Below are 27318 nucleotides of genomic sequence, written 5' to 3' on the forward strand. Positions count from 1 at the left end.
CATCTGCTATTCTATTCTCCGTCTTACTCTTAATTCTTTCAATTATAACTCTACCATACACTTTACCAGGTACACTCAACAGACTTATCCCCCTATAATTTTTGCACTCTCTTTTATCCCCTTTGCCTTTATACAAAGGAACTATGCATGCTCTCTGCCAATCCCTAGGTACCTTACCCTCTTCCATACATTTATTAAATAATTGCACCAACCACTCCAAAACTATATCCCCACCTGCTTTTAACATTTCTATCTTTATCCCATCAATCCCGGCTGCCTTACCCCCTTTCATTTTACCTACTGCCTCACGAACTTCCCCCACACTCACAACTGGCTCTTCCTCACTCCTAGTAGATGTTATTCCTCCTTGCCCTATACTCGAAATCACAGCTTCCCTATCTTCATCAACATTTAACAATTCCTCAAAATATTCCCTCCATCTTCCCAATACCTCTAACTCTCCATTTAATAACTCTCCTCTCCTATTTTTAACTGACAAATCCATTTGTTCTCTAGGCTTTCTTAACTTGTTAATCTCACTCCAAAACTTTTTCTTATTTTCAACAAAATTTGTTGATAACATCTCACCCACTCTCTCATTTGCTCTCTTTTTACATTGCTTCACCGCTCTCTTAACCTCTCTCTTTTTCTCCATATACTCTTCCCTCCTTGCATCACTTCTACTTTGTAAAAACTTCTCATATGCTAACTTTTTCTCCCTTACTACTCTCTTTACATCATCATTCCACCAATTGCTCCTCTTCCCTCCTGCACCCACTTTCCTGTAACCACAAACTTCTGCTGAACACTCTAACACTACATTTTTAAACCTACCCCATACCTCTTCGACCCCATTGCCTATACTCTCATTAGCCCATCTATCCTCCAATAGCTGTTTATATCTTACCCTAACTGCCTCCTCTTTTAGTTTATAAACCTTCACCTCTTTCTTAAATGATGCTTCTATTCTCCTTGTATCCCATCTACCTTTTACTCTCAGTGTAGCTACAACTAGAAAGTGATCTGATATATCTGTGGCCCCTCTATAAACATGTACATCCTGAAGTCTACTCAACAGTCTTTTATCTACCAATACATAATCCAACAAACTACTGTCATTTCGCCCTACATCATATCTTGTATACTTATTTATCCTCTTTTTCTTAAAATATGTATTACCTATAACTAAACCCCTTTCTATACAAAGTTCAATCAAAGGGCTCCCATTATCATTTACACCTGGCACCCCAAACTTACCTACCACACCCTCTCTAAAAGTTTCTCCTACTTTAGCATTCAGGTCCCCTACCACAATTACTCTCTCACTTGGTTCAAAGGCTCCTATACATTCACTTAACATCTCCCAAAATCTCTCTCTCTCCTCTGCATTCCTCTCTTCTCCAGGTGCATACACGCTTATTATGACCCACTTCTCGCATCCAACCTTTACTTTAATCCACATAATTCTTGAATTTACACATTCATATTCTCTTTTCTCCTTCCATAACTGATCATTTAACATTACTGCTACCCCTTCCTTTGCTCTAACTCTCTCAGATACTCCAGATTTAATCCCATTTATTTCCCCCCACTGAAACTCTCCTACCCCCTTCAGCTTTGTTTCGCTTAGAGCCAGGACATCCAACTTCTTTTCATTCATAACATCAGCAATCATCTGTTTCTTGTCATCCGCACTACATCCACGCACATTTAAGCATCCCAGTTTTATAAAGTTTTTCTTCTTCTCTTTTTTAGTAAATGTATAAATTGATATACAGTAATATAGTGGAGCTGATTCCTGCCCAGTTTGTCTTGGGTCAACGCACTGAGGTCGAGGATTTTCCTGTTAATATATTAATAACTAAATGCTGCCCTATGCATTTGCCATGCCTTAGAGATTCATATACTATACCTTTCATTGCCACTTACATGGAAGCCAGGAGTAGCCCCAGAAGGTTTATATAGGAGAGGCTTAGGGGTGGCAATCTAGTTGAAAGAGGAGATTTTGAACAGAAGTTGCAAAGATTAGTGGATGAGTTTGGGAGGGTGTGTAAAGGAAGTTGAAAGTGAACATAGGTGAGAGTAAGGTGATAAGGATATCAAATGAGTTAGGTAATGAAAAATTGGATATCAGATTGGAGAGAGTATGGAGGAAGTGAATGTGTTCAGATATTTGGGAGTTGACTTGTTGGTGGATGGGTATATGAGAGACGAGGTGAACAACAAAACTGATAAAGGGAAAAAGGCGAGTGGTGCAGTGAAGAGTCTGTGGAGACAAAGAACATTATCCATGGAGGCAAAGAGGGAAATGTATGAGAGTATAGTGGTACCAACACTTTTATATGGGTGTGAATAGTGAAGCAAGGAGGCTGGAGGCAGTGGAGATGTCATATCTGAGGTCAATGTAAATATTATGCAGAGAATTTATGGGTTGGAGAATAGGAGGAAGTGCAGAGTTACTAAAAGTATTATCGAGAGGGCCGAGGAGGGGTGGTTGAGGTGGTTTGGACATTTATAGAGAATGGAGCAAAATAGGATGACTTGGAAGGTGTATAGATCTGTAGGGTAGGGGTCATGTTATAGGATTTGATTACAGAGGCAATGGTAGGAAAGGAAACAACTATAGACTATTATGGAGGTATTGTATTGGTAATTATGGCAGAGCCCAGCCTGTCTGTCTACCCATCTAGTAAGCCTGCGCAAGGAAGTGTGGGGACTATGGACTAAGTGCCTGGTCTAAACAGGGGGTCATACGATTTAAGGCTTGGCCAGGGAGCCTGCCTATAAACGTTGCTAGGAAATACAGTGGAACCTCGCTATTCCAACTTAATTGGTTCCAGAAGGCTGTTCAAGTGCCAGTCTGTTTGAGTACAGAATTAACTTTTCCCCACCAATTTTCTTTTTGGTTGGCTGTTATCACTAACCCTCTTAGGCCCCATGGTAACTTATTTGTTCACTATAAAAAACACCAAAAAATGCAAAGAAACACTAAATAGTTTACAGCAAAGTTCTGGCAGGTCATGTTTGTTTGGTCGAGTGCTGAGCAGTCAACTACCGAGTGATTTGTTTACCGAACAAAGCATTCGAATACCGAATTGAGTACGGAGGTGTTCGAGTACTGAGGTTCCACTGTATATACTACACAAGTAATACTGTTGACAGTCATCCTAAGAAACAGTGGAGGGAGGGAGTGTAGAGGAGGTATCTAAAGATACTCAGATGGCGCACATGTCTTAATCCCTATGGGTATAGTGCTCCCCATGATACTAATTATGTAGTTGCTGTAGTTAGTGTTGGCATCTTCTTTTTTTTTTTTTTTTAACACGCCGGCTGCCTCCCACCTAGGCAGAATGACCCGAAAAAGAAACACTTTCACCATCATTCACACTATCAGTGTCTTGCCAAAGGCAAGCAGATATGACAGTGTAGATGTCAGTCAACAGCAAATATCCCAAACCCCTCCTTTAGGCTGCAGGCATTGTACTTCCCACCTCCAGGACTCAAGTCTGACTAACCGGTTTCCCAGAATGTCTTCACAAAATATTACCTTTCTCATTCTCCAGCAGTATGTATGTGTAGCTCCTATATTATGATGATGATAATCAAGGGCGAGTGCTAAACCCATAAGTCATACAGCACTTAAGGAATGGGAGGTGATCATTTTTGATCCAACAACATGGAAGATTATATTCACAGAGGATCATTATTACATTCACGGGGGGAAAAAAAGTGTTCAACCTGTAGGGATCACACAGTGCCTGGGGGTATAAGAGGTAATCAGGTTCAATTCAAGGAAGGGGTGATGCCCACATGCTTGGATCAAGACTCCCCTCCCCCCACTGGCATCAAGGCTTGATTGACAGCTTCTGCAGTTATAATAAACTGGAGAAGGTATGGAAGGTATTCAGGCTCACTTCAGGGAACCGGAGCACAGATCCAATTCCCTAGATCAAGAGCCCCTTGCCAGCATCAAGGAACCTCCCTTGAGGGGTAATCAAGGGGAAGACATCCTCCCCTGCCTAGGATCAACACTACTTGCCTCCCATTTCCCAGGTATGTTCCATATGGGTTATATGCTTACCCAAACATAATAGTAATAAATGGCAAGGGCTAAACCTTTATGGGCTCTACAGCACCTTGAGAATGAGATTTGATCCAAGGTAGTGGAGGACAACTCCAATTATCTGGTTCACCGAGTCTCATTTGTAACAAAAATATAAAAAAATATTTAAAAATAAATTGTTTTTAAAGGATGGTAGTAATTAATACATCTTAGGTAGTGGTTGTTTTATATAAATTAAAAGATACAATTTTTAAACGTTTTAAAAAAGTATGTGACCAATCCCGTCATTATGTATTAATGTTCTCTGAAGCCTTATTTTTTATAAAGTTTAACTGGCTAGTGATACTGTAAATGCAAGGTGACACTACGCCGACTGCATGTCTAATTGAAGGAATAGTAACACAATCAAATGGCAATTTGACATTTCTCATCTTGAAAACAACATTGACCTAGAATTCAAACATCTTATTTAATTTCTAGAATATAAATTTTCTACAAAAAATACAAAAGTAGTTTCCAGGATGACACAAAGAATGGCAGTAAACTAAATACAATCAAAATATTATATACAGTAAACAGGCAAGAATAATTTAACATAAATAATTAAAATTATTTGTATGGAATCCTTTGTAAAAAATTTACAACTCCACAATGAAGATACAGCATTACCATTTTAAACGTTCATGTTCAAATCACTCAATAAAAATTCTTAAGTTCTTAAGTACTGACCTACTAATCAAAACACAAATGTTTATAATTTGCATGAAAAATCAAAATATAAAAAATTTGAATAGCAATACAAATTATACAATATTTATGTTCTAGGGCATCAGACTTTTTCATTTTGTCTATGGTGTACAACGTCCTACAAATCTTGGATATAAAGTTGCTTCACGTATGTGGTAACGGTTGGCAATCCAGCACAAGAAACGCTCCAATCCTAAGCCATACCCACCGTGAGGGCACGTACCATACAGACGCTGTTGAAAAAACATTAATATTTCTAAATAAGGTGAATACCTGTTACCAGCTTAAGTTTTTTCCTACTCTTAAGGCCCAGCCTGGGTACATGCAGCATCTGCTTATGGCTCTAGGGGATTCTTGCCCCACTGGCCCAGTCTCAGACTAGACTTTCTAATCTAGAAAGGGAATATTAGATTTCTAAAGAACTAGGATAAAGTGCATCTCAAATATAATTAGAAGTTTAGAGATTTAGCTATCATTTTTCATATTTAGGAGTCTACAGGAAAAGGCCACCAATTCTGTGAAAGTGAAAAACAGTTAACATGTTTTCAATTCCCTCTGTTATAACAGTGTGGTAGTAACTCCCAGTATAGTTGCTGCTGTCTAACAACCTACTTCATAAAGGTTACAGAAGCAATTTGAGAAAAATACTAAATATTTTTGAAGAACAAAACATGGCATAAAGATTATCTAATGTGAATATCAATACTTTTAATTACTTTAAACGTTGGATGGAGTAACAACAAAATATAAGAGAAGAGTGAATATTTCTCAAAGAAACATGACATCAGTATTTACATAAACATCTCTAACAGTTCTGTTGGAGTGTGAGCAGGGTAACATTTAGTGAAGGGATTCAGGGAAACCGGTTATTTTTATATAGCCGGACTTGAGTCCTGGAAATGGGAAGTACAATGCCTGCACTCTAAAGGAGGGGTTCAGGATATTAGCAGTTTGGAGGGATATGTTGTGTATCTTTATACGTATATACTTCTAAGCTGTTGTATTCTAAGCACCTCTGCAAAAACAGTGATTATATGTGAGTGAGGTGAAAGTGTTGAATGATGATGAAAGTATTTTCTTTTTGGGGATTTTCTTTCTTTTTTGGGTCACCCTGCCTAAGTGGGAGATGGCCGACTTGTTAAAAAAAAAAAAATCCCTTACAGTTGCATTCAAAATGTATAATTATTAGTAATTATTTAAAAATATTTAAATTGAACAGATGGGTTAGTAGTTCAAAGGTCATTACTGTGCATGGAGTAAAGTGGTAATCTAAAAGTTAAAAAGTGTCTGAACAGAAGGCATCTAACATCAGAAGGGATGCATCAGAATAACAGAAAAGTGTGTAGGTTCATGAAGACCCATCACTGGGTAGTCAGCTAGCAGTGTCCAGATCTGTTGCGAAAAAACGTTTTCTAGGGAAGATTTGTAAATTATACATCAGCAGTAGTTCCACTAGTTTGCTAGGATACTAGATATCTAACCATGCCTATAATGAAATTAATTAAATGTTCAAATTTTTATTACATTATACCAAATTAAAATAAGTTCAAATGGTACATTTAATTACCCTTTCTTAGTAAAGTTGATTCCCTTGCATATTGGTTTTAGTAGCTGAGCAGTTAAAAACTAATAAATTGTTAAGCTGACTTGTGTTCTTTACAAAGACTTGTAAACATTTTATGTTGTACACAATTGCTATGGCCCTTATACATAACAGCCTCTCCTCACTTAGCAACGTACTCGTTTACCGACGCCTCGGACTTACAACGGGCTCTCTGACCAGTATTCATACTTAAATAATGTATATTAGAGCTGATTTCCTCTATTCTGTTTATTTCAATATACAGTATACTACTGTATAAACATTTAGAAACATACCAGACATGTTATAAATGGTGCAAAGGTGACAAGCTCACTACCATTATAGTATGCTCCTCACTTAGCAACGAATTCATTTAACGATGTGGTCTCAGGAACAGAACTCCATCATTAAGTAAGGAGAGGCTGTATTACATATTCACAAAGTGCTAATTCCTTAAGGGTTAAACAGAAACTAACAATTATACAGCCTCTCCTCACTTAATGATGGAGTTCCATTCCTGAGACAACGTCGTTAAACGAATTCATCACAAAGTGAGGAGCATACTATAATGGTACGTGTAAAGAGTTTGTGTCAACCATCTTTGATATTGTTTTAATGTCACGTTTACACCATTTATAACATGTCTGGTATATTTTTAAGTGTTTATACAGTAGTGTGCTGTATATTGAAATAAATAGAATAGAGGAAATCAGCTCTAATATACAGTATCTAGGTATGAATACTAGTCAGAGCCCATTGTAAGTCTGAGGCGTCCGTAAACAAGTACGTTGCTAAGTGAGGAGAGGCCGTACATGTATGATAAGACGAATTCACAAAGAATATTTTGTATAAAATACAAAGGCACAATACCGTGACTGGAACAATACACAAGTAACCCACACATAGGAGACAAGCTTATGACGTTTCGGTCCACGTGGGACCAAAATGTTCTCGTAAGTATCTTTCTCCTATGTGCAGGGTAATTTGTGTAATGTTTGTATATAACGACACATTAGTTCACCTACCTGATCAGTATACCAGTAGTAAGGTTTAGGGTCAAGTTCATTATCAGTGTAAGCTTGCAGCAACTCTTCATAATTGTGCATCCTCATAGAGCCTCCTAAAATCTCTCCAACGTTTGGCATTAACACGTCAACCTACAAATCATATAATAAGAAATAATAATAATTATGTAGGTAGTAGGTTGGCAGACAGCAACCACCCAGGGAGGTACTACCGTCCTGCCAAGTGAGTGTAAAACAAAAGCCTGTAATTGTTTTACATGATGGTAGGATTGCTGGTGCCTTTTGTCTGTCTCATAAATATGCAAGATTACAGGTATGTCTTGCTACTTCTACTTGCACTTAGGTCACACTACACATACATGTACACGTTTATTTATACACACTCATATGAGTTTTCTTTCATTTTATCTTAATAGTTCTTGGTCTTATTACTTTTCCTTTTATATCCATGGGGAAGTGGAATAAGAATCTTTCCTCCGTAAGCCATGCGTGTTGTAAAAGTCAACTAAAATGCCGGGAACAATGGGATAGTAACCCCTTTTCCTGTAAAGATTACTAAAAAGAATAAGAAGAAGAAAATTGTCAAAGTGGGAAGTCTGAATGTGTGTGGATGTTGTGCAAATGATAAGAAAGAGATGAATGTCGATGTTATGAATGAGAAGCTGGATGTCCTGGCTTAAAGTGAAACAAAGCTGAAAGGGATGGGAGAGTTTCAGTGGAGAGGAATAAATGGGATTAAGTCAGGGGCTTCAAATAGAGTTAGAACTAAAGAAGGAGTAGCAATAATGTTGAAGGATAAGATATGGCAGGAAAATAGGGACTATAAATGTATTAATTCAAGGATTATGTGGAGTAAAATAAAGGTTGGATGTGAGAAGTGGGTTATAGTAAGCGTATATGCACCTGAAGAAGATAGAAGTGTAGAGGAGAGAGAGAGAGATTTTGGGAAATGTTGAGTGAATGCGTGGGGAGTTTTGAACAAAGTGCGAGAGTACTTGTGGTTGGGGATTTCAATGCTAAAGTGGGTAAAAATGTTGTGGAGGGAGTAGTAGGAAAATTTGGGGTGCCAGGGGTAAATGTAAATGGGGAGCCTTTAATTGAGCTATGTGTAGAAATTGATTTGGTAATAAGTAATACATATTTTATGAAAAGGAGGATAAATAAATATACAAGGTATGATGTAGCATGTAATGAAAGTAGTTTGTTAGATTATGTATTGGTGGATAAAAGGCTAATGGGTAGGCTCCAGGATGTACATGTTTATAGAGGGGCAACTGACATATCGGATCATTATTTAGTTGTAGCTAGAGTTAGAGTAAGAGGTAGATGGTACAAGAGGAAGGTGGCAACAACAAGTAGGAGGGAAGTGAAAGTGTATAAACTAAGGGAGGAGGAAGTTCGGGTGAGATATAAGCGACTATTGGCGGAAAGGTGGGCTAATATAAAGATGGGTAGTGGGGGGAGGGGGGGTTGAAGAGGGTTGGACGAGTTTTAAAAATGCAGTATTAGAATGTGAGGCAGAAGTTTGTGGTTATAGGAGGGTGGGGGCAGGAGGAAAGAGGAGTGATTGGTGGAATGATGAAGTAAAGGGTGTGATAAAAGAGAAAAAGTTAGCTTATGAGAGATTTTTACAAAGCAGAAGTGTTAAAAGAAGAGCAGAGTATATGGAGAGTAAAAGAAAGGTGAAGAGAGTGGTGAGAGAGTGCAAAAGGAGAGCAGATGATAGAGTGGGAGAGGCACTGTCAAGAAATTTTAATGAAAATAAGAAAAAATTTTGGAGCGAGTTAAGAAAGCTTAGGGAACGTATGGATTTGTCAGTTAAAAATAGAGTAGGGGAGTTAGTAGATGGGGAGAGGGAGGTATTAGGTTGATGGCGAGAATATTTTGAGGAACTTTTAAATGTTGAGGAAGAAAGAGAGGCGGTATTTCATGCACTGGCCAGGGAGGTATACCATCTTTTAGGAGTGAAGAGCAGAATGTAAGCGTGGTGGAGGTATGTGAGGCATTACGTAGAATGAAAGGGGGTAAAGCAGCTGGAACTGATGGGATCATGACAGAAATGTTAAAAGCAGGGGGGGATATAGTGTTGGAGTGGTTGGTACTTTTGTTTAATAAATGTATGAAAGAGGGGAAGGTACCTAGGGATTGGCGGAGAGCATGTATAGTCCCTTTATATAAAGGGAAAGGGGACAAAAGAGATTGTAAAAATTATAGAGGAATAAGTTTACTAAGTATACCAGGAAAAGTATACGGTAGGGTTATAATTGAAAGAATTAGAGGTAAGACAGAATGTAGAATTGCGGATGAGCAAGGAGGCTTCAGAGTGGGTAGGGGATGTGTAGATCAAGTGTTTACATTGAAGCATATTTGTGAACAGTATTTAGATAAAGGTAGGGAAGTTTTTATTGCATTTATGGATTTAGAAAAGGCATATGATAGAGTGGATAGAGGAGCAATGTGGCAGATGTTGCAAGTTTATGGAATAGGTGGTAAGTTACTAAATGCTGTAAAGAGCTTTTATGAGGATAGTGAGGCTCAGGTTAGGGTGTGTAGAAGTGAGGGAGAATACTTCCCGGTAAAAGTAGGTCTTAGACAGGGATGTGTAATGTCACCATGGTTGTTTAATATATTTATAGATGGGGTTGTAAAAGAAGTAAATGCTAGGGTGTTCGGGAGAGGGGTGGGATTAAATTATGGGGAATCAAATTCAAAATGGGAATTGACACAGTTACTTTTTGCTGATGATACTGTGCTTATGGGAGATTCTAAAGAAAAATTGCAAAGGTTAGTGGATGAGTTTGAGAATGTGTGTAAAGGTAGAAAGTTGAAAGTGAACATAGAAAAGAGTAAGGTGATGAGGGTATCAAATGATTTAGATAAAGAAAAATTGGATATCAAATTGGGGAGGAGGAGTATGAAGAAGTGAATGTTTTCAGATACTTGGGAGTTGACGTGTCGGCGGATGGATTTATGAAGGATGAGGTTAATCATAGAATTGATGAGGGAAAAAAGGTGAGTGGTGCGTTGAGGTATATGTGGAGTCAAAAAACGTTATCTATGGAGGCAAAGAAGGGAATGTATGAAAGTATAGTAGTACCAACACTCTTATATGGATGTGACGCTTGGGTGGTAAATGCAGCAGCGAGGAAACGGTTGGAGGTAGTGGAGATGTCCTGTCTAAGGGCAATGTGTGGTGTAAATATTATGCAGAAAATTCGGAGTGTGGAAATTAGGAGAAGGTGTGGAGTTAATAAAAGCATTAGTCAGAGGGCAGAAGAGGGGTTGTTGAGGTGGTTTGGTCATTTAGAGAGAATGGATCAAAGTAGAATGACATGGAAAGCATATAAATCTATAGGGGAAGGAAAGAGGGGTAGGGGTCGTCTTCGAAAGGGTTGGAAAGAGGGGGTAAAGGAGGTTTTGTGGGCGAGGGGCTTGGACTTCCAGCAAGCGTGCATGAGCGTGTTAGATAGGAGTGAATGGAGACGAATGATACTTGGGACCTGACGATCTGTTGGAGTGTGAGCAGGGTAATATTTAGTGAAGGGATTCAGGGAAACCAGTTATTTTCATATAGTCGGACTTGAGTCCTGGAAATGGGAAGTACAATGCCTGCACTTTAAAGGAGTGGTTTGGGATATTGGCAGTTTGGAGGGATATGTTGTGTATCTTTATACGTATATGCTTCTAAACTGTTGTATTCTGAGCACCTCTGCAAAAGCAGTGATAATGTGTGAGTGTGGTGAAAGTGTTGAATGATGATGAAAGTATTTTCTTTTTGGGATTTTCTTTCTTTTTTGGGTCACCCTGCCTCGGTGGGAGACGACCGACTTGTTGAAAAAAAAAAAAAAAAAAAAAAATTAGGGAAACCAGTTATTTTTATATAGCCGGACTTGAGTCCTGGAAATGGGAAGTACAATGCCTGCACTCTAAAGGAGGGGTTCGGGATACTAGCAGTTTGGAGGGATATGTTGTGTATCTTTATAAATATATGCTTCTCAACTGTTGTGTTCTGAACACCTCTGCAAAAACAGTGATTATGCATGAGTGAGATGAAAGTATTGAATGATGATGAAAGTATTTTATTTTGGGGGGATTTTCTTTCTTTTTGGGTCACCCTGCCTCGGTGGGAGACAGACAACTGAAAAAAAAAATCTTGTAATATATTATATTGATCAGGGACTCGTCCATAATATACTTTGGAATGCATATGCTGAATTAGACATGTATTTATTTTTAAAATGCAGAAATCAAATTAAATAAATAAATAGCTGTAATACATTAATTCTTTTAAAGTTACCCAATGTTATATTAACCTGGGTCATTGTTATATTAACCCTTTGAGGGTCCAAGCCGTAGATCTACTCCTTGTCCACAGGGTCCAAGCCATAGTTGTACACAATAAGCTCAGCTCACTCAGATAAGCTGTGAGTGGTAAATTTGGGCCTAGATATGAGAGAATGGATCTATGTGGTAAGTGTCCACCACATAAAACAAATCCTGCAACATGCAGTGCATAATGAAAAAAACTGTGACCATGTGTTTGGATTCAAACACCGACTTTGCGGTGTATTTTCGTAATGTTTTTACTTTTGTATTCGCGGTTTCTTGGTCTCATTTGATAAAATGGATGACATATTATAGAAATAAAGATGATTTTGATTGTTTTTAGTACTGAAAATAGCTTGAAATTGAGCTCAAAGTAGTGGAAACATTCGATTTTTGCCGATGTTCAAGAGTAAACAAATGACATCACACATCCAATACAAGTCAACTGGTGAGCCTAATATACGATCACAAATGCATTGATATTATTACAGTACTGAATAACAGTAAATCCTCTATTTTTTGGTGTGAATAAAAAATTTTTATGTAAATAAAGTCAAAATGGAATTCATGTGTAAATCCTGGAAACATAACTAATAAACAGAGGTAATGTTATTTTAGTGCCAGGAATGCCTGTTTATTCTGGACCTTATTTTGAAATTGTAATATTTTGAACTTGGTGTGAAATTAGTCAAATTACCAATTTCTGATCACTTTACTGGGTAGTTGAAATAGTTGATTGGGCAGTTTCTTGTGCTCAATCAAGAAAATAGAAGTAATACCAGTGAAATAGGCAAGAATTTGGTCTACTGGAATAATGTAATTCACCTAAAATAGGAGTCAAAGTGGACAAAATCACTGATGTGTAAATATCGCTGACACAGTAAAATTCCATCAAATTTCGTACTTTTTGTTTTACTACCTTCAGAAAAAGATTCTCTACTATTTCATAAGAAAAAATAAGTAATTTTTTTTTTTAAATTCTTGGACCCTGTAGACAAGGCATAGATCTACGGCTTGGACCCTTGAAGGGTTAAGCAGGGTCATTGTTATATTAACCTGGTTCATTGTTATATTAACTTGGGTCACTGTTATATTAACCCGGGTCATTGTTATATTAACCCGGGTCATTGTTGTATTTTGCAAGTGTTTACATATACAGTGGACCCCCGCATAGCGAACGCCTTGCATAGCGAACATTCCGCATAGCAAACGCTTTGTCCGCTAAAATTTTGCCCCGCATAGTAGACAAAAACCCGCTCAGCGAACTTCGTTCGAGACGCGTCCAATGTGGGCCATCAGCCAGCCTCACATGTGCCGCCCGTCCCATTGTTTACCAGCTAGCCTCCGCGGTAACATTCAAGCATACACTCGGAATATTTCGTATTATTACAGTGTTTTCGGTGCTGTTTGTGGAAAATAAGTGACCATGGGCCCCAAGAAAGCTTCTAGTGCCAACCCTACACCTCAAAGGGTAAGAATACCCATTGAAATTAAGAAAGAAATCATTGATAAGTATGAAAGTGGAGTACGTATCACCGACCTGGTCAGGTTGTACAAGAAACCAAAATCAACCATCGCTTCTATTGTGGGCAAGAAAACGGCAATCAAGGAAGCTGTTGTTGCCAAAGGTTTAACTGTGTTTTCGAAACAAAGATCGCAAGTGATGGAAGATGTTGAGAGACTCTTATTGGTGTGGATAAATGAAAAACAGCTAGCAGGAGATAGCGTCTCTCAAGCGATCATATGTGAAAAGGCTAGGAAGTTGCATGACGATTTAATTAAAAAAATGCCTGCAACTAGTGATGATGTGAGTGAATTTAAGGCCAGCAAAGGTTGGTTTGAGAGATTTAAGAAGCGTAGTGGCATCCATAGTGTGATACGGCATGGTGAGGCTGCCAGTTCGGACCACAAAGCGGCTGAAAAATATGTGCATGAATTCAAGGAGTACATAGAAACTGAAGGACTGGAACCTGAACAAGTGTTTAATTGTGATGAAACAGGCCTGTTCTGGAAGAAAATGCCAAGCAGGACCTACATTACTCAGGAGGAAAAGGCACTCCCAGGACATAAGCCTATGAAAGACAGGCTTACTCTTCTCATGTGTGCCAATGCTACTGGTGATTGCAAAGTTAAGCCTTTATTAGTGTATCACTCTGAAACTCCCAGAGCGTTCAGGCAAAAGAATGTCCTCAAGGATAATTTGTGTGTGCTGTGGAGGGCAAACAGTAAGGCATGGGTCACTAGGGAATTTTTCTATAACTGGTTACACCATGCATTTGCCCCCAATGTGAAAGATTACCTAACTGAAAAGAAATTAGAACTTAAGTGCCTCCTGGTGTTAGACAATGCCCCTGGTCATCCTACAGACGTGGCAGAGCGACTTTATGGGGACATGAGCTTCATTAAGGTGAAGTTTTTGCCTCCTAATACCACTCCTCTCCTGCAGCCCATGGACCAGCAGGTCATTTCCAACTTCAAGAAACTGTACACAAAAGCTCTGTTTCAAAAGTGCTTTGAAGTGACCACAGACACTGGATTGACTCTAAAAGAGTTTTGGAAGGATCACTTTAATATCCTCAGTTGTGTAAACCTTATAGGTAAGGCTTGGGAGGGAGTGACTAAGAGAACCTTGAACTCTGCTTGGAAGAAACTGTGGCCAGAATGTGTAGACAAAAGGGATTTTGAAGGGTTTGAGGCTAACCCTGAGAGGAGTAGTATACCAGTTGAGGAATCAATTGTGGAATTGGGGAAGTCCTTGGGGTTGGAGGTTAGTGGGGAGGATGTGGAAGAGTTGGTGGAGGAGGACAATGAAGAACTAACCACTGATGAGCTGATAGATCAACTTCAAGAGCAAGAGGCCAGACCTGGGGAAACTGGTTCAGAGGAGGGGAGAGAGAAATTGAAGGAATTGCCTACTTCAAAGATTAAGGAAATGTGTGCAAAATGGCTTGAAGTGCAAACCTTTTTTGATGAAAATCACCCTCACACAGCTATTGCAAGCCGTGCTGGTGACTATTACAATGACACTGTTGTGAAACACTTTAGGAAAGTCATAAAGGAACGAGAGGTACAGGCCTCTATGGACAGATATGTTGTGCGACAGAGGTCCAGTGACTCTCAAGCTGGTCCTAGTGGTATTAAAAGAAGAAGGGAAGTAACCCCAGAAAAGGACTTGCTACCTCAAGTCCTAATGGAAGGGGATTCCCCTTCTAAACACTAACACTCTCTCTCCCCTCCTCCCATCCCATCAATCATCACCAGATCTTCAATAAAAGTAAGTGTCATGTAATTGTGCATGCCTTTTTCAGTTTGTGTGTACTAAAATTAACATTTTTTTGTGGTAAAAAAAATTTTTTTCATACTTTTGGGTGTCTTGCACGGATTAATTTTATTTCCATTATTTCTTATGGGGAAAATTAATTCGCATAGCGAACATTTCGCATAACGACCAGCCCTCTTGCACGGATTAAGTTCGCTATGCGGGGGTCCACTGTACTGATGAACTACAGGTATGTATATAATGAAAATACAAAGTGAAGAAGATAAAAGAAGACAAAAAATCTGGACAGATTTCCATAATGATCAGATAAATGGTTAGTGGAATTTAACTGCTAGCAAAAGCAAAGCTTGAAGCTGGGAGACGGTGGCTAAAAACAGAGAAAGATGCTGAAACTAAAGCTCACAGAAACACCTAGGTAAAAAAAAAAAATTCTAATAACCATTATTATAAACCTAAACAGAATAACATTAACAGCACAAAAGCTAAGTTTGCAAACCTACGAGTGGCAGAAAACTAGACATACTCCAGTACACAATGTTGGTGTGAAACCCACACCTAGCAAAAAAAAAAAAAAAAAAAAAAAACTTGAGTGTGCCAGAGAGCATCAAGACTGGTACATGATCCGAGGTGAATGAGCTACTTAGAATGTGAGAAACAGACTTTATGCTACTGAAGGAGCAAAGAACAACAAAATACTAGACATGGATCACCTCTTTACCAGAGAGGCAACAAGAGTAAGAAAATACGGTTGGATATTACATACAAAACTCCATTGGGAAGCAGAAAAGAATTCTTCCTCCGAAAGCTATGCATGTAAATTATGTACAAAAATAAGAAAAAAAGATATTATTTCTTCACTGTAGGAGTGATTAAAAAAAAAAAAGTAGAATGAGCTGAGCAATGAGACAGTAGAAGTGAACTCCACACAGCTTCACAGATGGATATGACTGGCTCACTCATGTCAGTCAGTCAAAAGTTAGAGAGACAGGGACCAAGAGCTGCAGCTCACTCTCTGCAATCTTAAATAGATAATGACACCCATAACACCTTCACAACTTCCTAGTGTTTGCAGGTGACTATTTATAACGTACATTCATGCTTCTTATTCACAGAGGAATGTGTATAATATTTTTTTAACACTTTGGCTGTCTCCCACCAAGGCAGGGTGACCTGTAAAAGACAGTTTTCACCATCATTCACACTATCAACCAGAGGCAATGGAATTTCTCAGTAGAATCCTGATGCGAGTTTAGCATGATTAAAAAAATTAAGTCATAAGCTAATAATACAGGAAGGCCCTTTGTTTCGGTCTCTCTTTTCGGTGTCCTGCTATTTCGGCAGTTTTCAACTGTGTCATCGTTCATTTCATGTAACAGATGTGTCAGGGAAAAATGTCTGGCGCCATATTTTAAGGTAAGTTTTGTAAGTGCTGTAGATTCATTTTACTTTCCTATCTTTGTTTTTTAGGCCTGTATTGAGCACTTAATATATGATAATGTAAACATGTTATCAGGCATTTTATATGCATTCGATAGCAAAAAAACACTATGCTCCACTCACCAGCGATTTTCACTTATCAGCAGGGGTCAGTAACCCAGCCACCTAAAAAACAGGGCCCTCCTGTACACAATGCATTCCCAAAGAGTGACAAGTAATCCAGGCAAACAAAAAAAAATTGAAACATACCGATTCTGTAAGTGAATTATCATCCTCACACTTGGACATGTAGAAGGCTTTTATACCAGCTGGAAACCTGTTGAGCAGAATTGGCTTCCCAATCTGATCAGTCATTTTTCTTTCCGGCATCTCTGGAATATCCTGTTAAATGTAACAATAATATACAACTGGACCCGGTATTTTTTTTTTTTCGACCCTAGAAAAAATATTAGTATTACATAATAACACACCGAGATGACTATAATCCTTTAAAAAATACTTTTTTCTGTATAATTACTAAAAAAGAAAAAGGATATTTTACTGCCCTCTCTCTCTGGGTCACACTGCTTTTAAAAATATGGATCAAAGATTGTTTATCAAAATACATTAGACCAAATATGGAATTATATAGAGGTAGTTTGAAACACACCAAACAATAATGAAGATGTGACGAATGGTTTGAAAAACCGACAAGTTGAAGATTGAGACACTTATGCAGTATATGGGAATCTTTATTCCCATATACTGCATAAGTGTCTCAATCTTCAATAATGAAGATATAACAGAAAAAACATGCAGATTACAAAATGGTTTACAGTTAAGAACTCTACATATTATAAGGTAAGACAAAGAGCTAAAGATGCCCTCGTAGTGGCAGGAAGAAAAGGCATAACAAAAAAAAAAATATAATATAAAAAATAAGCAGAGATCTTATTCTTGCACTATCATCAGGCAAACAAAAATTCACAATTGTAAACTCAGAAAACTGATTAAAAAAAATACTAGAAAGAATGTCATCATAAACAGTGGTAGAACACTAGATTACGAAGCACAAGTGGCAAGTGCTACAACTGCTGTCACATTTATACAATAATACAATAAATTAAGCAAAAACAAGAAATAACTATCACAGCTTTACTCTTGTAACTACAATTAAGTATGACACGGCGGTGGTGGTGGCGGCGGCGGCAGCAGCAGCAGCAGCAGCAGCAGCAACATCAATGATACTGATGATGATAATGATAATAATAATAATAATAATATTGATAATGGTGTATTCTGACTGAACTGGAAAAATGTTAAGTTTAATAACCTGTATTTACCTAGCACAAAATGAAATCATTAACAAACAAGTGACATCTGAAATTAATGTACATTAGTATAGCTACTACTTACCTCTCCATATTGATAGTAAGATCCATCTTCCTTGGTAATGTTATGCTCCTTGAGGTACTTGATAGCATCCGAGTAAGTCAACCTGAGGAAGGGTTTTGAGGGTGCTACAAACTCTGGGTGCAACTCCTTCATTAGTTGACTACCCACTGGGTGTTCCACTACTCTCTTTACCACATCACATATCTACCAAATAAATATTGCTCTTAATACATACACTACAACAAATTATTATTTTTCAAGGCATTTTAAACAGAGAAAATATAATTTTATGTTTACAGTAATCAATTACCTTTTAAACTTTGATTTCCTGTAGTCTAATAATGAAACAGCCACATCGCCTGACTATAAATTCTCGTACAGATACATGTCTAAATTTTAAATTCCTAAATGAACAACTTTCCACTTACTATCTCAATGCCATTGGCACATTCTAGAGTAAATCCCTCACATTAAGGGAGATTGGATTTGTGCAAGATTCACAAAATTACAAATTATAAATAGCATTTATATCCAACTTACGGAAAAATTCTTCCAGTGTTAATAAAATCTAAATACAATTAAACTGTGGTACTAAAAGATGACAGTCTGCTACTCAAGCCTGAAAACCTTGTATCACTCAACCTTTGTTGAGGAAATGTTTCAAATATTGTACACGCTTGAAACAGTATTTCTATGACCAGACAATTTTTTTCACTATTTTTTCTGTGAAATGTTTTCAATGAACAAAATCTTTCAACAAACCGGCCATATCCCACTGAGGCAGGGTGGCCCAAAAGGAAAAACAAAAGCTTCTCCTTTTAAATTTAGTAATATATACAGAAAGGGTTACTAGCCCCTTGCTCCCGGCATTTTAGTCGACTCTTACGACATGCATGGCTTACAGAGGAAGAATTGTTTCACTTTCCCATGGAGATAAGCAGAAATAAACAAGAACAAGAACTAGTAAGAAGATAGAAGAAAACCCAGAGGGGTGTGTATATATATGCTTGTATATGTACGTGTAGTGTGACCTAAGTGTAAGGAGAACTAGCAAGATGAACAAGAAATCTTGCACGTTTCTTCTTCTTTCAACAAATTGACCATTTCCCACCGAGGCAGGGTGGCCCAAAGAGAAAAACAAAAGTTTCTCTTTTTAACTTTAGTAATGTATACAGGAGAAGGGGTTACTAGCCCCTTGCTCCCGGCATTTTAGTCGACTCTTAAAACACGTGTGGCTTACGGAGGAAGAATTCTGTTCCACTTCCCCATGGAGATCAGAGGAAATAAAAACAAGAACTAGTAAAAAAACAGAACAACACTCAGAGGGGTGTATATATATATATGCTTGTACATACATGTGTAGTGTGACCTAAGTGTAAATAGAAGTACAGTGGTACCCCGAGTTTCGTCCATAATTCGTTCCAGAAGGCTGTTCGAGTGCTGTTACCGAACTGATTTGTTCCCATAAGGAATAATGTAAATTAGATTAGTTCCAGACCCCCAAAAATACACTTATAAAAGCACTCACAATAATACACTTATATGAATGCTCGAGTTTGGAGCTGTACGAAACTCGGGGTACCATTGTAACAAGACATACCTGAAATCTTACATGTTTATGAGACAAAAAAAAAAGACACCAGCAATCCTAACATCATGCAAAACAAGTACAGGCTTCCGTTTTACACTCACTTGGCAGGACGGTAGTGCCTCCCTGAGTGGTTGCTGTCTACCAACCTACTACCTAGGATGAACAAAATAACTTTGCAATAAGATTCCACTTTTTTCCATCCAATGATGAAAGTCATGTTATGTAAGCAATATACTGCAATGGCTTTTTTTTTGGGGGGGGGTTCATAGATGCATTCTAACATTGTACAAGTGTTATCCCAGAGGGTTGATATATTCTGAATGAGCTGGTGCTTCAGTAGTTCATTTTGTTCTGAAGAATCTCTAGTTTACCGCAGACTAGAGAAGAGTAACTCGAGTGACTCACTATTTACCTACTATTAGCAATGATGTCTTTTATTAGTCTCTGCCCTGGAATGAAGTGAACTAGAAAGCATGGTAAACTGCTGTGTCCTGTACCTTAAATTCCTTTGACAACAATGGCACCATTATTCCACAATATCAAATGAATTTTGGAAGCTGATATATTGTATTTATACAATGCTTCTTGAATAATCTCACTGATGTGTGCTGCTGTGTGGGATGCAGGAAATGGCATCACTCTAAGAACATTTTTCCGAACAAAGTCTTTGCCGAGTCAGTGTCCAGGGAGCACAATGATTTGAGTCACATATGACTGTGTGTACTGTGTTCTTTTGTGTGTTAGTTTATGTAATGTGGGTAACTCCTGTAATTGTGAAGTATGAGTTAATTTTACTGTTTTTAAAAGAACATTCAAATTAACATTTTAAAAGTATCAGCTGGTATCAGCAACTTCTTCACTAATTCCAATATAGATATCAATACCATAAAAATAGACAATACACACAAATATCAATACTACTTTGACACACTTTGGAGTACAACTGGAGGGTCTTTTGGGAGTCAACACCTCCATGTCTCAGTCCATGGCCAGGCTTCTAATTAATTGTATTAAAGAAACCAGCAGGAAATGAAAAGAGGGGAAAAAAGGGGGAAAGAAAGAGAAAGGAAAAGAGCAAAAATGATTCAGTTGTAAAGGCGAGATTTGCTCACTCATTGGAATGTCTTTGATCTCATGTAGAATTCTCTTTCTCCTCTTCCCCTGATTTATGGTACAGTTTTGGTGCTTTAAATACTAAGATAAATTTAACAAGGTACCAATGCTCTTATATGGGTGTAAGCCTGGGTTGTGAATGTTCCAGCAAGAAGTAGGCTGGAGGCAGTGGAGATGTTATGTTTGATGGCAATGCGTAGTGTGAATACTATGCACAGAATACACAGCTTGGAGATTAGGTGAAGGTGCAGTGTTACTAAAAGTACTATCCAGAAGGCTGAAGAGGATATTTAGAGAGGAGGGAACAAACTAGGATGACTTGGAGGGTGTATAAATCTGTAGTGTAGGGAAGGTGGGGTAGAGGTTGTCCTAGGAAATGTTGAAGGGAGGGGGTAAAGGTGGTTTTGTGTGTGAGGGGTTTAGACATCCAGCAGGCACATGTGAGCATGTTAAAAAGGAGTGGAGGCAAGTGGTTTTTATGACTTGACATGCTGTTGGAGCATGAGCAAGGTAACATTTATGAAGGAATTCAGTGAAGTACAGTGCCTGCACTCTGAAGAAGAGGTGAGGATAATTGCAGTTTTGAACTGTAGTATCAGTGCACCTCTGGCAAGACAGTGATGGAATGAATGGTGGTGAAAGTGTTTCTTTTTCAGGTCACCCTGCCTTGGTGGGACATGGCAGTATATGAAATAAACCATTACATGCAGAACTAGAATATGATACTATTACTAGTTCTAAGATATTGACATTTTTTCTTAAAACTGTAGAAACAAGAGCATATCTTTAACAAAAAATACAATATACTAACCAAGTCTTCAATACGATCTAATAATTCACTGAAAGTGATAAAGGCACATTCAGCTTCAATATGAGTATAGGAAGCCAGATGACGGCGCGTCCGCGACTGTTCTGCTCTATAAGACTGCTCTATGCAATACACATCACCGAAACTGTTGAAAATCAAAGACAGTATCAAAAATGCTAGCATTTCACATTGCTTTTAACCCTTTGAGGGTCGACAGGCCCTCTCCGAAACTCGTTCTCAGGGTCGGCCAAATTTAAAAAAAAAAAAAAATTATTTTCTCTTATGAAAAGATAGAGAATCTTTTCCCGATCATAACGACACCAAAAGTTTGAAATTTGATAGAAAACTTACGGAATTATGCTCTCGCAAAGTTAGCGGTCTCGGCGATGTTTACGGATCGGCGATTTTGCCCACTTTGAGCCCCATTTTCGGCCAATTTCACTGTACTAGTCGACAAAAAACATGAATATTTCGCCAGAACTCCATTTTTTCTATCGAATGGGTGCAAGAAACCACCCATTTATAAATTCAACTATCCAGTACAGTGGTCAGAATTTAGCAATTTTGCCAATTTCACACAAATTTCAAAAGATGCCAATTTCGGAATAGGGTCCAGAATAAACAAGAAAGACATTCCTGGCACTAAAATGACATTTCCTCTAGTCATTAGTCACGTCTCAAGGCCCCTCTTATATTCTTTTGCTTTCCACTTTGAATTTTTATTCTCACAAAAAATATAAGATTTACTGTTATGCAGACTACTGCATTAGTGTAAAAAATGGTATAAATATTATTGGTGCACTTGTGAAAGAATATTAGACTCACCAGTTGACGTGTATTGCACGCTTGGCACGATTTGTTTACTTTTGAAGTTTGGTAAAAATCGAACATTTCTGCTACTTTGAGCTCAATTTCAAGGCACCTTTCATTGTAAAACCAGTCAAAATCATCTCAATTTCAGTAATATGTCTTCCATTCTATAAAATGAGACCAAGAAAACTAGAATACAACAATAAATACTATACGAAAATACACTGCAAAGTCGCTGATTTATTAAAAAAAAATGGAAAAAGTTTTTTTTTTTCTCATTATGCACCGTTTGCTGCAGGATTTTTTTTAGACTGTGCACACTGACCACATAGACCCATTCTTTCATATGAAGGCCTACCAGCTTTCTCCCACTAGATTTGAGGTCACTAGAATTTATGAGTACTAGTACGTCAAAAACCCCTACGCGTAAGACGTACTAGTACGACGAAAACACTCAAAGGGTTAAAAGCATTCAACAATATACATTTTCCTGAAGTGTAAACCTTTTAATATAAGAGTAATCGCTTTAATGACTGTCATCCTTAAGACACTTGGTAGAGAATATCAATTATACTCAGTTTTAATGGCATTTTTAAATAAAATACATATAAAGTACAAAAATACTACATTTGCTTAAAAATATACTAATTCCCTTCTTTTTTTTTCTCTTCACCTACACACCACTTGAGTACACTTGGTCATTACCTGTGTTACAATGTTGAATGGCAGGACAGACATTAAGCAAGTGTCTCAAGAGCTGGATGCCAACACTACCAAAAAACAGCATCCTTACTGAGGAAGTAAAAGCCCAGAGTTTGTCAGAGGAAGTATCCACAAGCCTTGGTATTATAAACTTGCATTTCCAATATAATATATTTATGGTATTAGTTGGCCAGAGGGCAGAGCTGGTCCCAGCAATCATAATCCATGTGGATTATATTCCTGGTAATTGGCACTACTTATGAACTCACAACTCATGGTGTGAACAACACACATGAAAAATAGGATTGCATTCTTGACATGTCGAAAAAAGCCAAAGAAGTTTTTTACTTTTTAAATCAACAGCTTTCATCACCTAAAATTGTTGCTGTCATTGTTTATTGATCATTAAAATTAGCTAAAAATGTGAAATGAAAGAACTATATATTTCCTTCAGTTCCTTGTTCTTCATCCTTATTTCTACAGAAGTGTGTAGAGATGGTTGAAGTGGCTCTTCTGGGTCACAAACTTGATCAGAGAAATTTCCTGCAGCCACCCAGTACACTGATACACTCACCACTATATCATCACTACACAGCTCTCTTATTTAATAACTTTTTTTACACTACAGCGCATTATCAATCATGGCATAATCAGCAACTGTATAAACAAGAGCTAGTGTAGATAAATGATTAAGGCACTGGAATTTGTACTCGTATTGTAATTATAGGGTATCAGCCTTTATACGTCTCTCTCACCACTACACACCTCAAAACATGTTTACCTAAATTTTCTAAGACACCTACAGTGTCATGCTAGATTTTCTTGCCATCTTTTGCCACGTACATAAGTAGTTTTTCGTGTACAATTTAGGGTCTTGGACACAAAATTTCAAGAGAGTTACTGAAAATACAAGTTACTGTTGCCTAAATTATGAGTCTACTGTATATAAAGATTATACCCTTTTTCCTCATGTTTTAATTGGTGAGGCAAATATTATGAAAACAGTTGACTGCTGATGTGCGAAATAACTAATAAAGGATCATCTGTGAAGACCTGCAAAAAATGTATTTATAAATATGTGGTCGCTGCACGAGGAAGTGGTCATTAATCGGGAGGGAAAGGGAGACAGCTTACAGCCTGAGCAGGACCTGGTCTATGAGAGGCAAGGTAAACTACAGAATTGATGAGAGGAAAAAAGATGGGTGGTGCATCAAAGCATCTGTGGGGATAAGGAATTATGTTAAGTAACTCTTAAGAAATACATGAAAGAGGGTAAGGCACCTAGGGACTGGCAGAGAGCATGCATAGTTCCTTTGTATAAAGGCAAAGGGGACAAAAGAGAGTGCAAAAATTATAGGGGAAGTCTGTTCAGTATACCTGGTAAGGTGTACCTGGAGTTTGCCTGGAGAGGATTTCAGGGGTCAATGCCCCCACGGCTCAGTCTGAGTAGAATTATTGTTGAAAGAATTAAGAGTAAGATGGAAAGTGGGATAGCAGATGAACAAGGAGGCTTTAGGAAGGTAGGGGGTGTGTAGACAAAGTGTTTACAGTGAAATATATTGGTGAACAGTATTTAGATAAGGGTAAAGAGGTTTTTGTGGCATTTATGGATTTGGAAAAGGCACACAACAGGGTGGATAGGGGGGCAATGTGGCAGATGTTGCAAATGTATGGAATGGGATGTAGCTTACTGAAAGCAGTGAAGACTTTTTACAATGATAGCGAGGCTCATGTTAGAGTATGTAGGAGAGAGTGAGATCATTTCCCAGTAAAGTAGGCCTTAGACAAGGATGTGTGATGTCACTGTGGTTGTTCAATATATTTATAGATGGAGTTGTAAGAGAAGTGAATGCTTGGGTGCTAGCAAAGTGGGAATTGTCACATTTGCTCTTTGCTGATAACACTGTGCTTTTGGGAGATTCTGAAGAGAAGTTGCAGAGGTTGGTGGATGAGTTTGGTAGGGTATATAAAACAAGAAAATTGTATGTGAATATAGGAAAGAGCAAGGTAATGAGGATAACAAAAAAAATTAGGTAACAAAAACTTGGATATCAGATTGGAGAGAGAGAGAGAGAGAGTATGGAGGAGGTGAATGTATTCAGATATTTAGGAGTGGACATGTCAGCAGATGAGTCTATGAAAGACAAAGTGAATCATAGAATTAACAAGGGGAAAAAGAAAAGGCAAGAGGTGCACTGAGGAGTCTGTGGAGACAAAGAACTTTGTTCATGGAAGCAAAGAGGGGAATGTATGACAGTAGTTATACCAATGCTCTTATATGGGTGTAAAGCATGGGTGGTGAATGTTGCAACAAGGAGAAGGCTGAAGGCAGTGGAGATGTCATGTCCGAGGGCATTGTGTGGTGTGAATATAATGCAGAGAATTCATAGTTTGGAAATTAGGAGGTGGGGGATTACCAAAACTATTATCCAGAGGGCTGAGGAGGGGTTGTTGAGGTAGTTCGGACATGTAGAGAGGACGGAACAAAATAGAATGACTTCAAAAGTACAGTATATAAATTTGTAGTGGAGGAAGACAGGGTAGGGGTTGGCCTAGGAAAAGTTGGAGGAAGAGGGTAAAGGAGGCTTTGTGTGCGAGGGGCTTGGACTTTCATCAAGCATGAGTGAGTGTGTTAGATATAAGTGAATGGAGACAAATGGTTTTTAGGACTTGACATGCTCTTGGAGTGTGAGCAAGGTAACATTTATGAAGGGATTCAGGGAAACCAGCAGGCCGGACTTGAGTCCTGGAGATGGGAAGTATAATGCCTGCACTCTGAAGGAAGGGTGCTAATGTTGCAGTTTTATAACTGTAGTGTAAGTGTGCCTCTAGAAAGACAGTGATGGAGTGAATTATGATGAAAGTTTTTCTTTTTTGGGCCACGCTACCTTGGTGGGAAACAGCCAATGTGTTAATAATAAAAAAAAATTCTTAAGGTTTCTTATCTTTGTAGAATTTCCTAACCCCTTTGGTGTCAGTCCCATAATATTATGGCTTTGAAGTAAGTGTTGGTCCTGTAATACTATGCCAAAATTCTAGCAGCTTCAAACCTTGCAGGAGAAAGCTGGTAGGCCTACATGTGAGAGAATGGGTCTGTGTGACCAGTGTGCACAGTATAAAAAAAAATCCTGCACCACGCAGTGCATAATAAAAAAAACTGCGACCATGCGTTTGGTTTAAAACAGCGAATTTGCAGTGTATTTTCATATGGTGTTTATGGCTGTATTCTAGTTTTCTTGGTCTCGTTCAACCGAAGATATATTACAGAAATAGAAATTATTCTGAATGGTTTACAGACTAAAAGTAGCTTGAATTTGAGTTTAAATTAGCGGAAATGTTCGATTTTTGCCAATGTTCAAGAGTAAACATATCACATCACACGTCCAATACACATCAGCTGGGTGGTCTAATATGTATTCACAAATGCACTGATATTATTTATACAGTTATTAAAATTATGTATTAGTGTAAATAACAGTAATTCTTTATTTTTTGTGTAAATAAAAATTCAAAATGAAAAGCAAGCATAATATAAGAGAGGCTTGCAGATGTGACTAATGAACAGATAAAATGTTATCTTAGTGCCAGAAATGTCTGCATTATTTATTCTGGACCCTATTTTGAAATTGGTCTTTCTTGAATTTTGTGAAATTGGCCAAATTAGTAATTTCTCATCAACATTAGATAGCTGAAATAGGTAAATGGGCAGTTTCTTGTACTCAGTCGATAGAATAAAAGGAGTTCTAGCGAAATAGCTACAAGTTTGGTTGACTGGAACAATGGAACTGACCCAAAACAGAGCTCAAGATGGGCAAAATCACCGGTGCATAAATATTGCCAAGACTGCTAACTTCACAAAAGCATAATTCCATAAGTTTTCCATCAATTTTCACGCTTTTGGTTTCATTACCTTCAGAAAAAGATTCTCTATCATTTCATAAGAAAAAAATATTTTTTTAAATTCTTCAACCCTGTGAGCAAGTTTGTGAGTAGGGGTTGCAACCCTCAAATTACAGGTAGAAGGTTTACCTGTAACTGATTCTTGGGTTCATCACCTCAGCACCGCAGTTCCAGGCCAGCCCTCCTGGTCAATGATCTCATCAATCAGGTGACAATAGCAAGAACATGGGGTTAGTAATCCTTCTTCTGTATATAATTATTAATATAACAAAGAAACAGGAATACTTATAAAAAAAGAAACTGATTACTGATGGCATAATAATGACTACATGTATGTTATTAATCATTACCTGGGAATGCAAGTTTCAAGGTAAAGCTGACTGGATTGTGTGAGGTAAGCCTTTTCACCGAAGAAATTAAAATCAAACAGAGTCGAGCCTCCTTCACACTGTGTTTGAACCATTGTAGGTGGTGACATCCACTCGTACCCTCGATCACTGTAGTGGTCCACAAAGGCCTTCATTAAAATGGAACGCAACCGCAGAACCTAAGGAAAAAAG

At 38.0% G+C, this 27318-nt stretch overlaps 2 protein-coding genes across 4 annotated transcripts in view; one reads left to right on the forward strand and one right to left on the reverse strand.

Moving 5' to 3' along the window:
- The window catches only part of LOC128703856 (oxysterol-binding protein-related protein 1), a 648989-nt gene that overhangs the window by 352631 nt on the left and 269040 nt on the right, over positions 1–27318 (forward strand). The gene's annotated exons all lie outside the window — the stretch shown is intronic.
- The window catches only part of LOC138852710 (asparagine--tRNA ligase, cytoplasmic-like), a 43172-nt gene continuing 20126 nt past the window's right edge, over positions 4273–27318 (reverse strand). Inside the window, exons 5-10 of the mRNA XM_070085041.1 lie at positions 27109–27305; positions 21350–21491; positions 17856–18038; positions 16710–16841; positions 7418–7549; positions 4273–5043 (exon numbers count right to left, since the gene is read on the reverse strand). Coding sequence (XP_069941142.1) covers positions 4912–5043; positions 7418–7549; positions 16710–16841; positions 17856–18038; positions 21350–21491; positions 27109–27305 — 918 coding nt within the window. The 3' untranslated portion in view covers positions 4273–4911. The remainder of the gene's footprint in view (positions 5044–7417; positions 7550–16709; positions 16842–17855; positions 18039–21349; positions 21492–27108; positions 27306–27318) is intronic.

The sequence above is a fragment of the Cherax quadricarinatus genome, chromosome 14 (genome assembly GCF_038502225.1).
Source record: "Cherax quadricarinatus isolate ZL_2023a chromosome 14, ASM3850222v1, whole genome shotgun sequence".
Lineage (NCBI taxonomy): Eukaryota > Metazoa > Arthropoda > Malacostraca > Decapoda > Parastacidae > Cherax > Cherax quadricarinatus.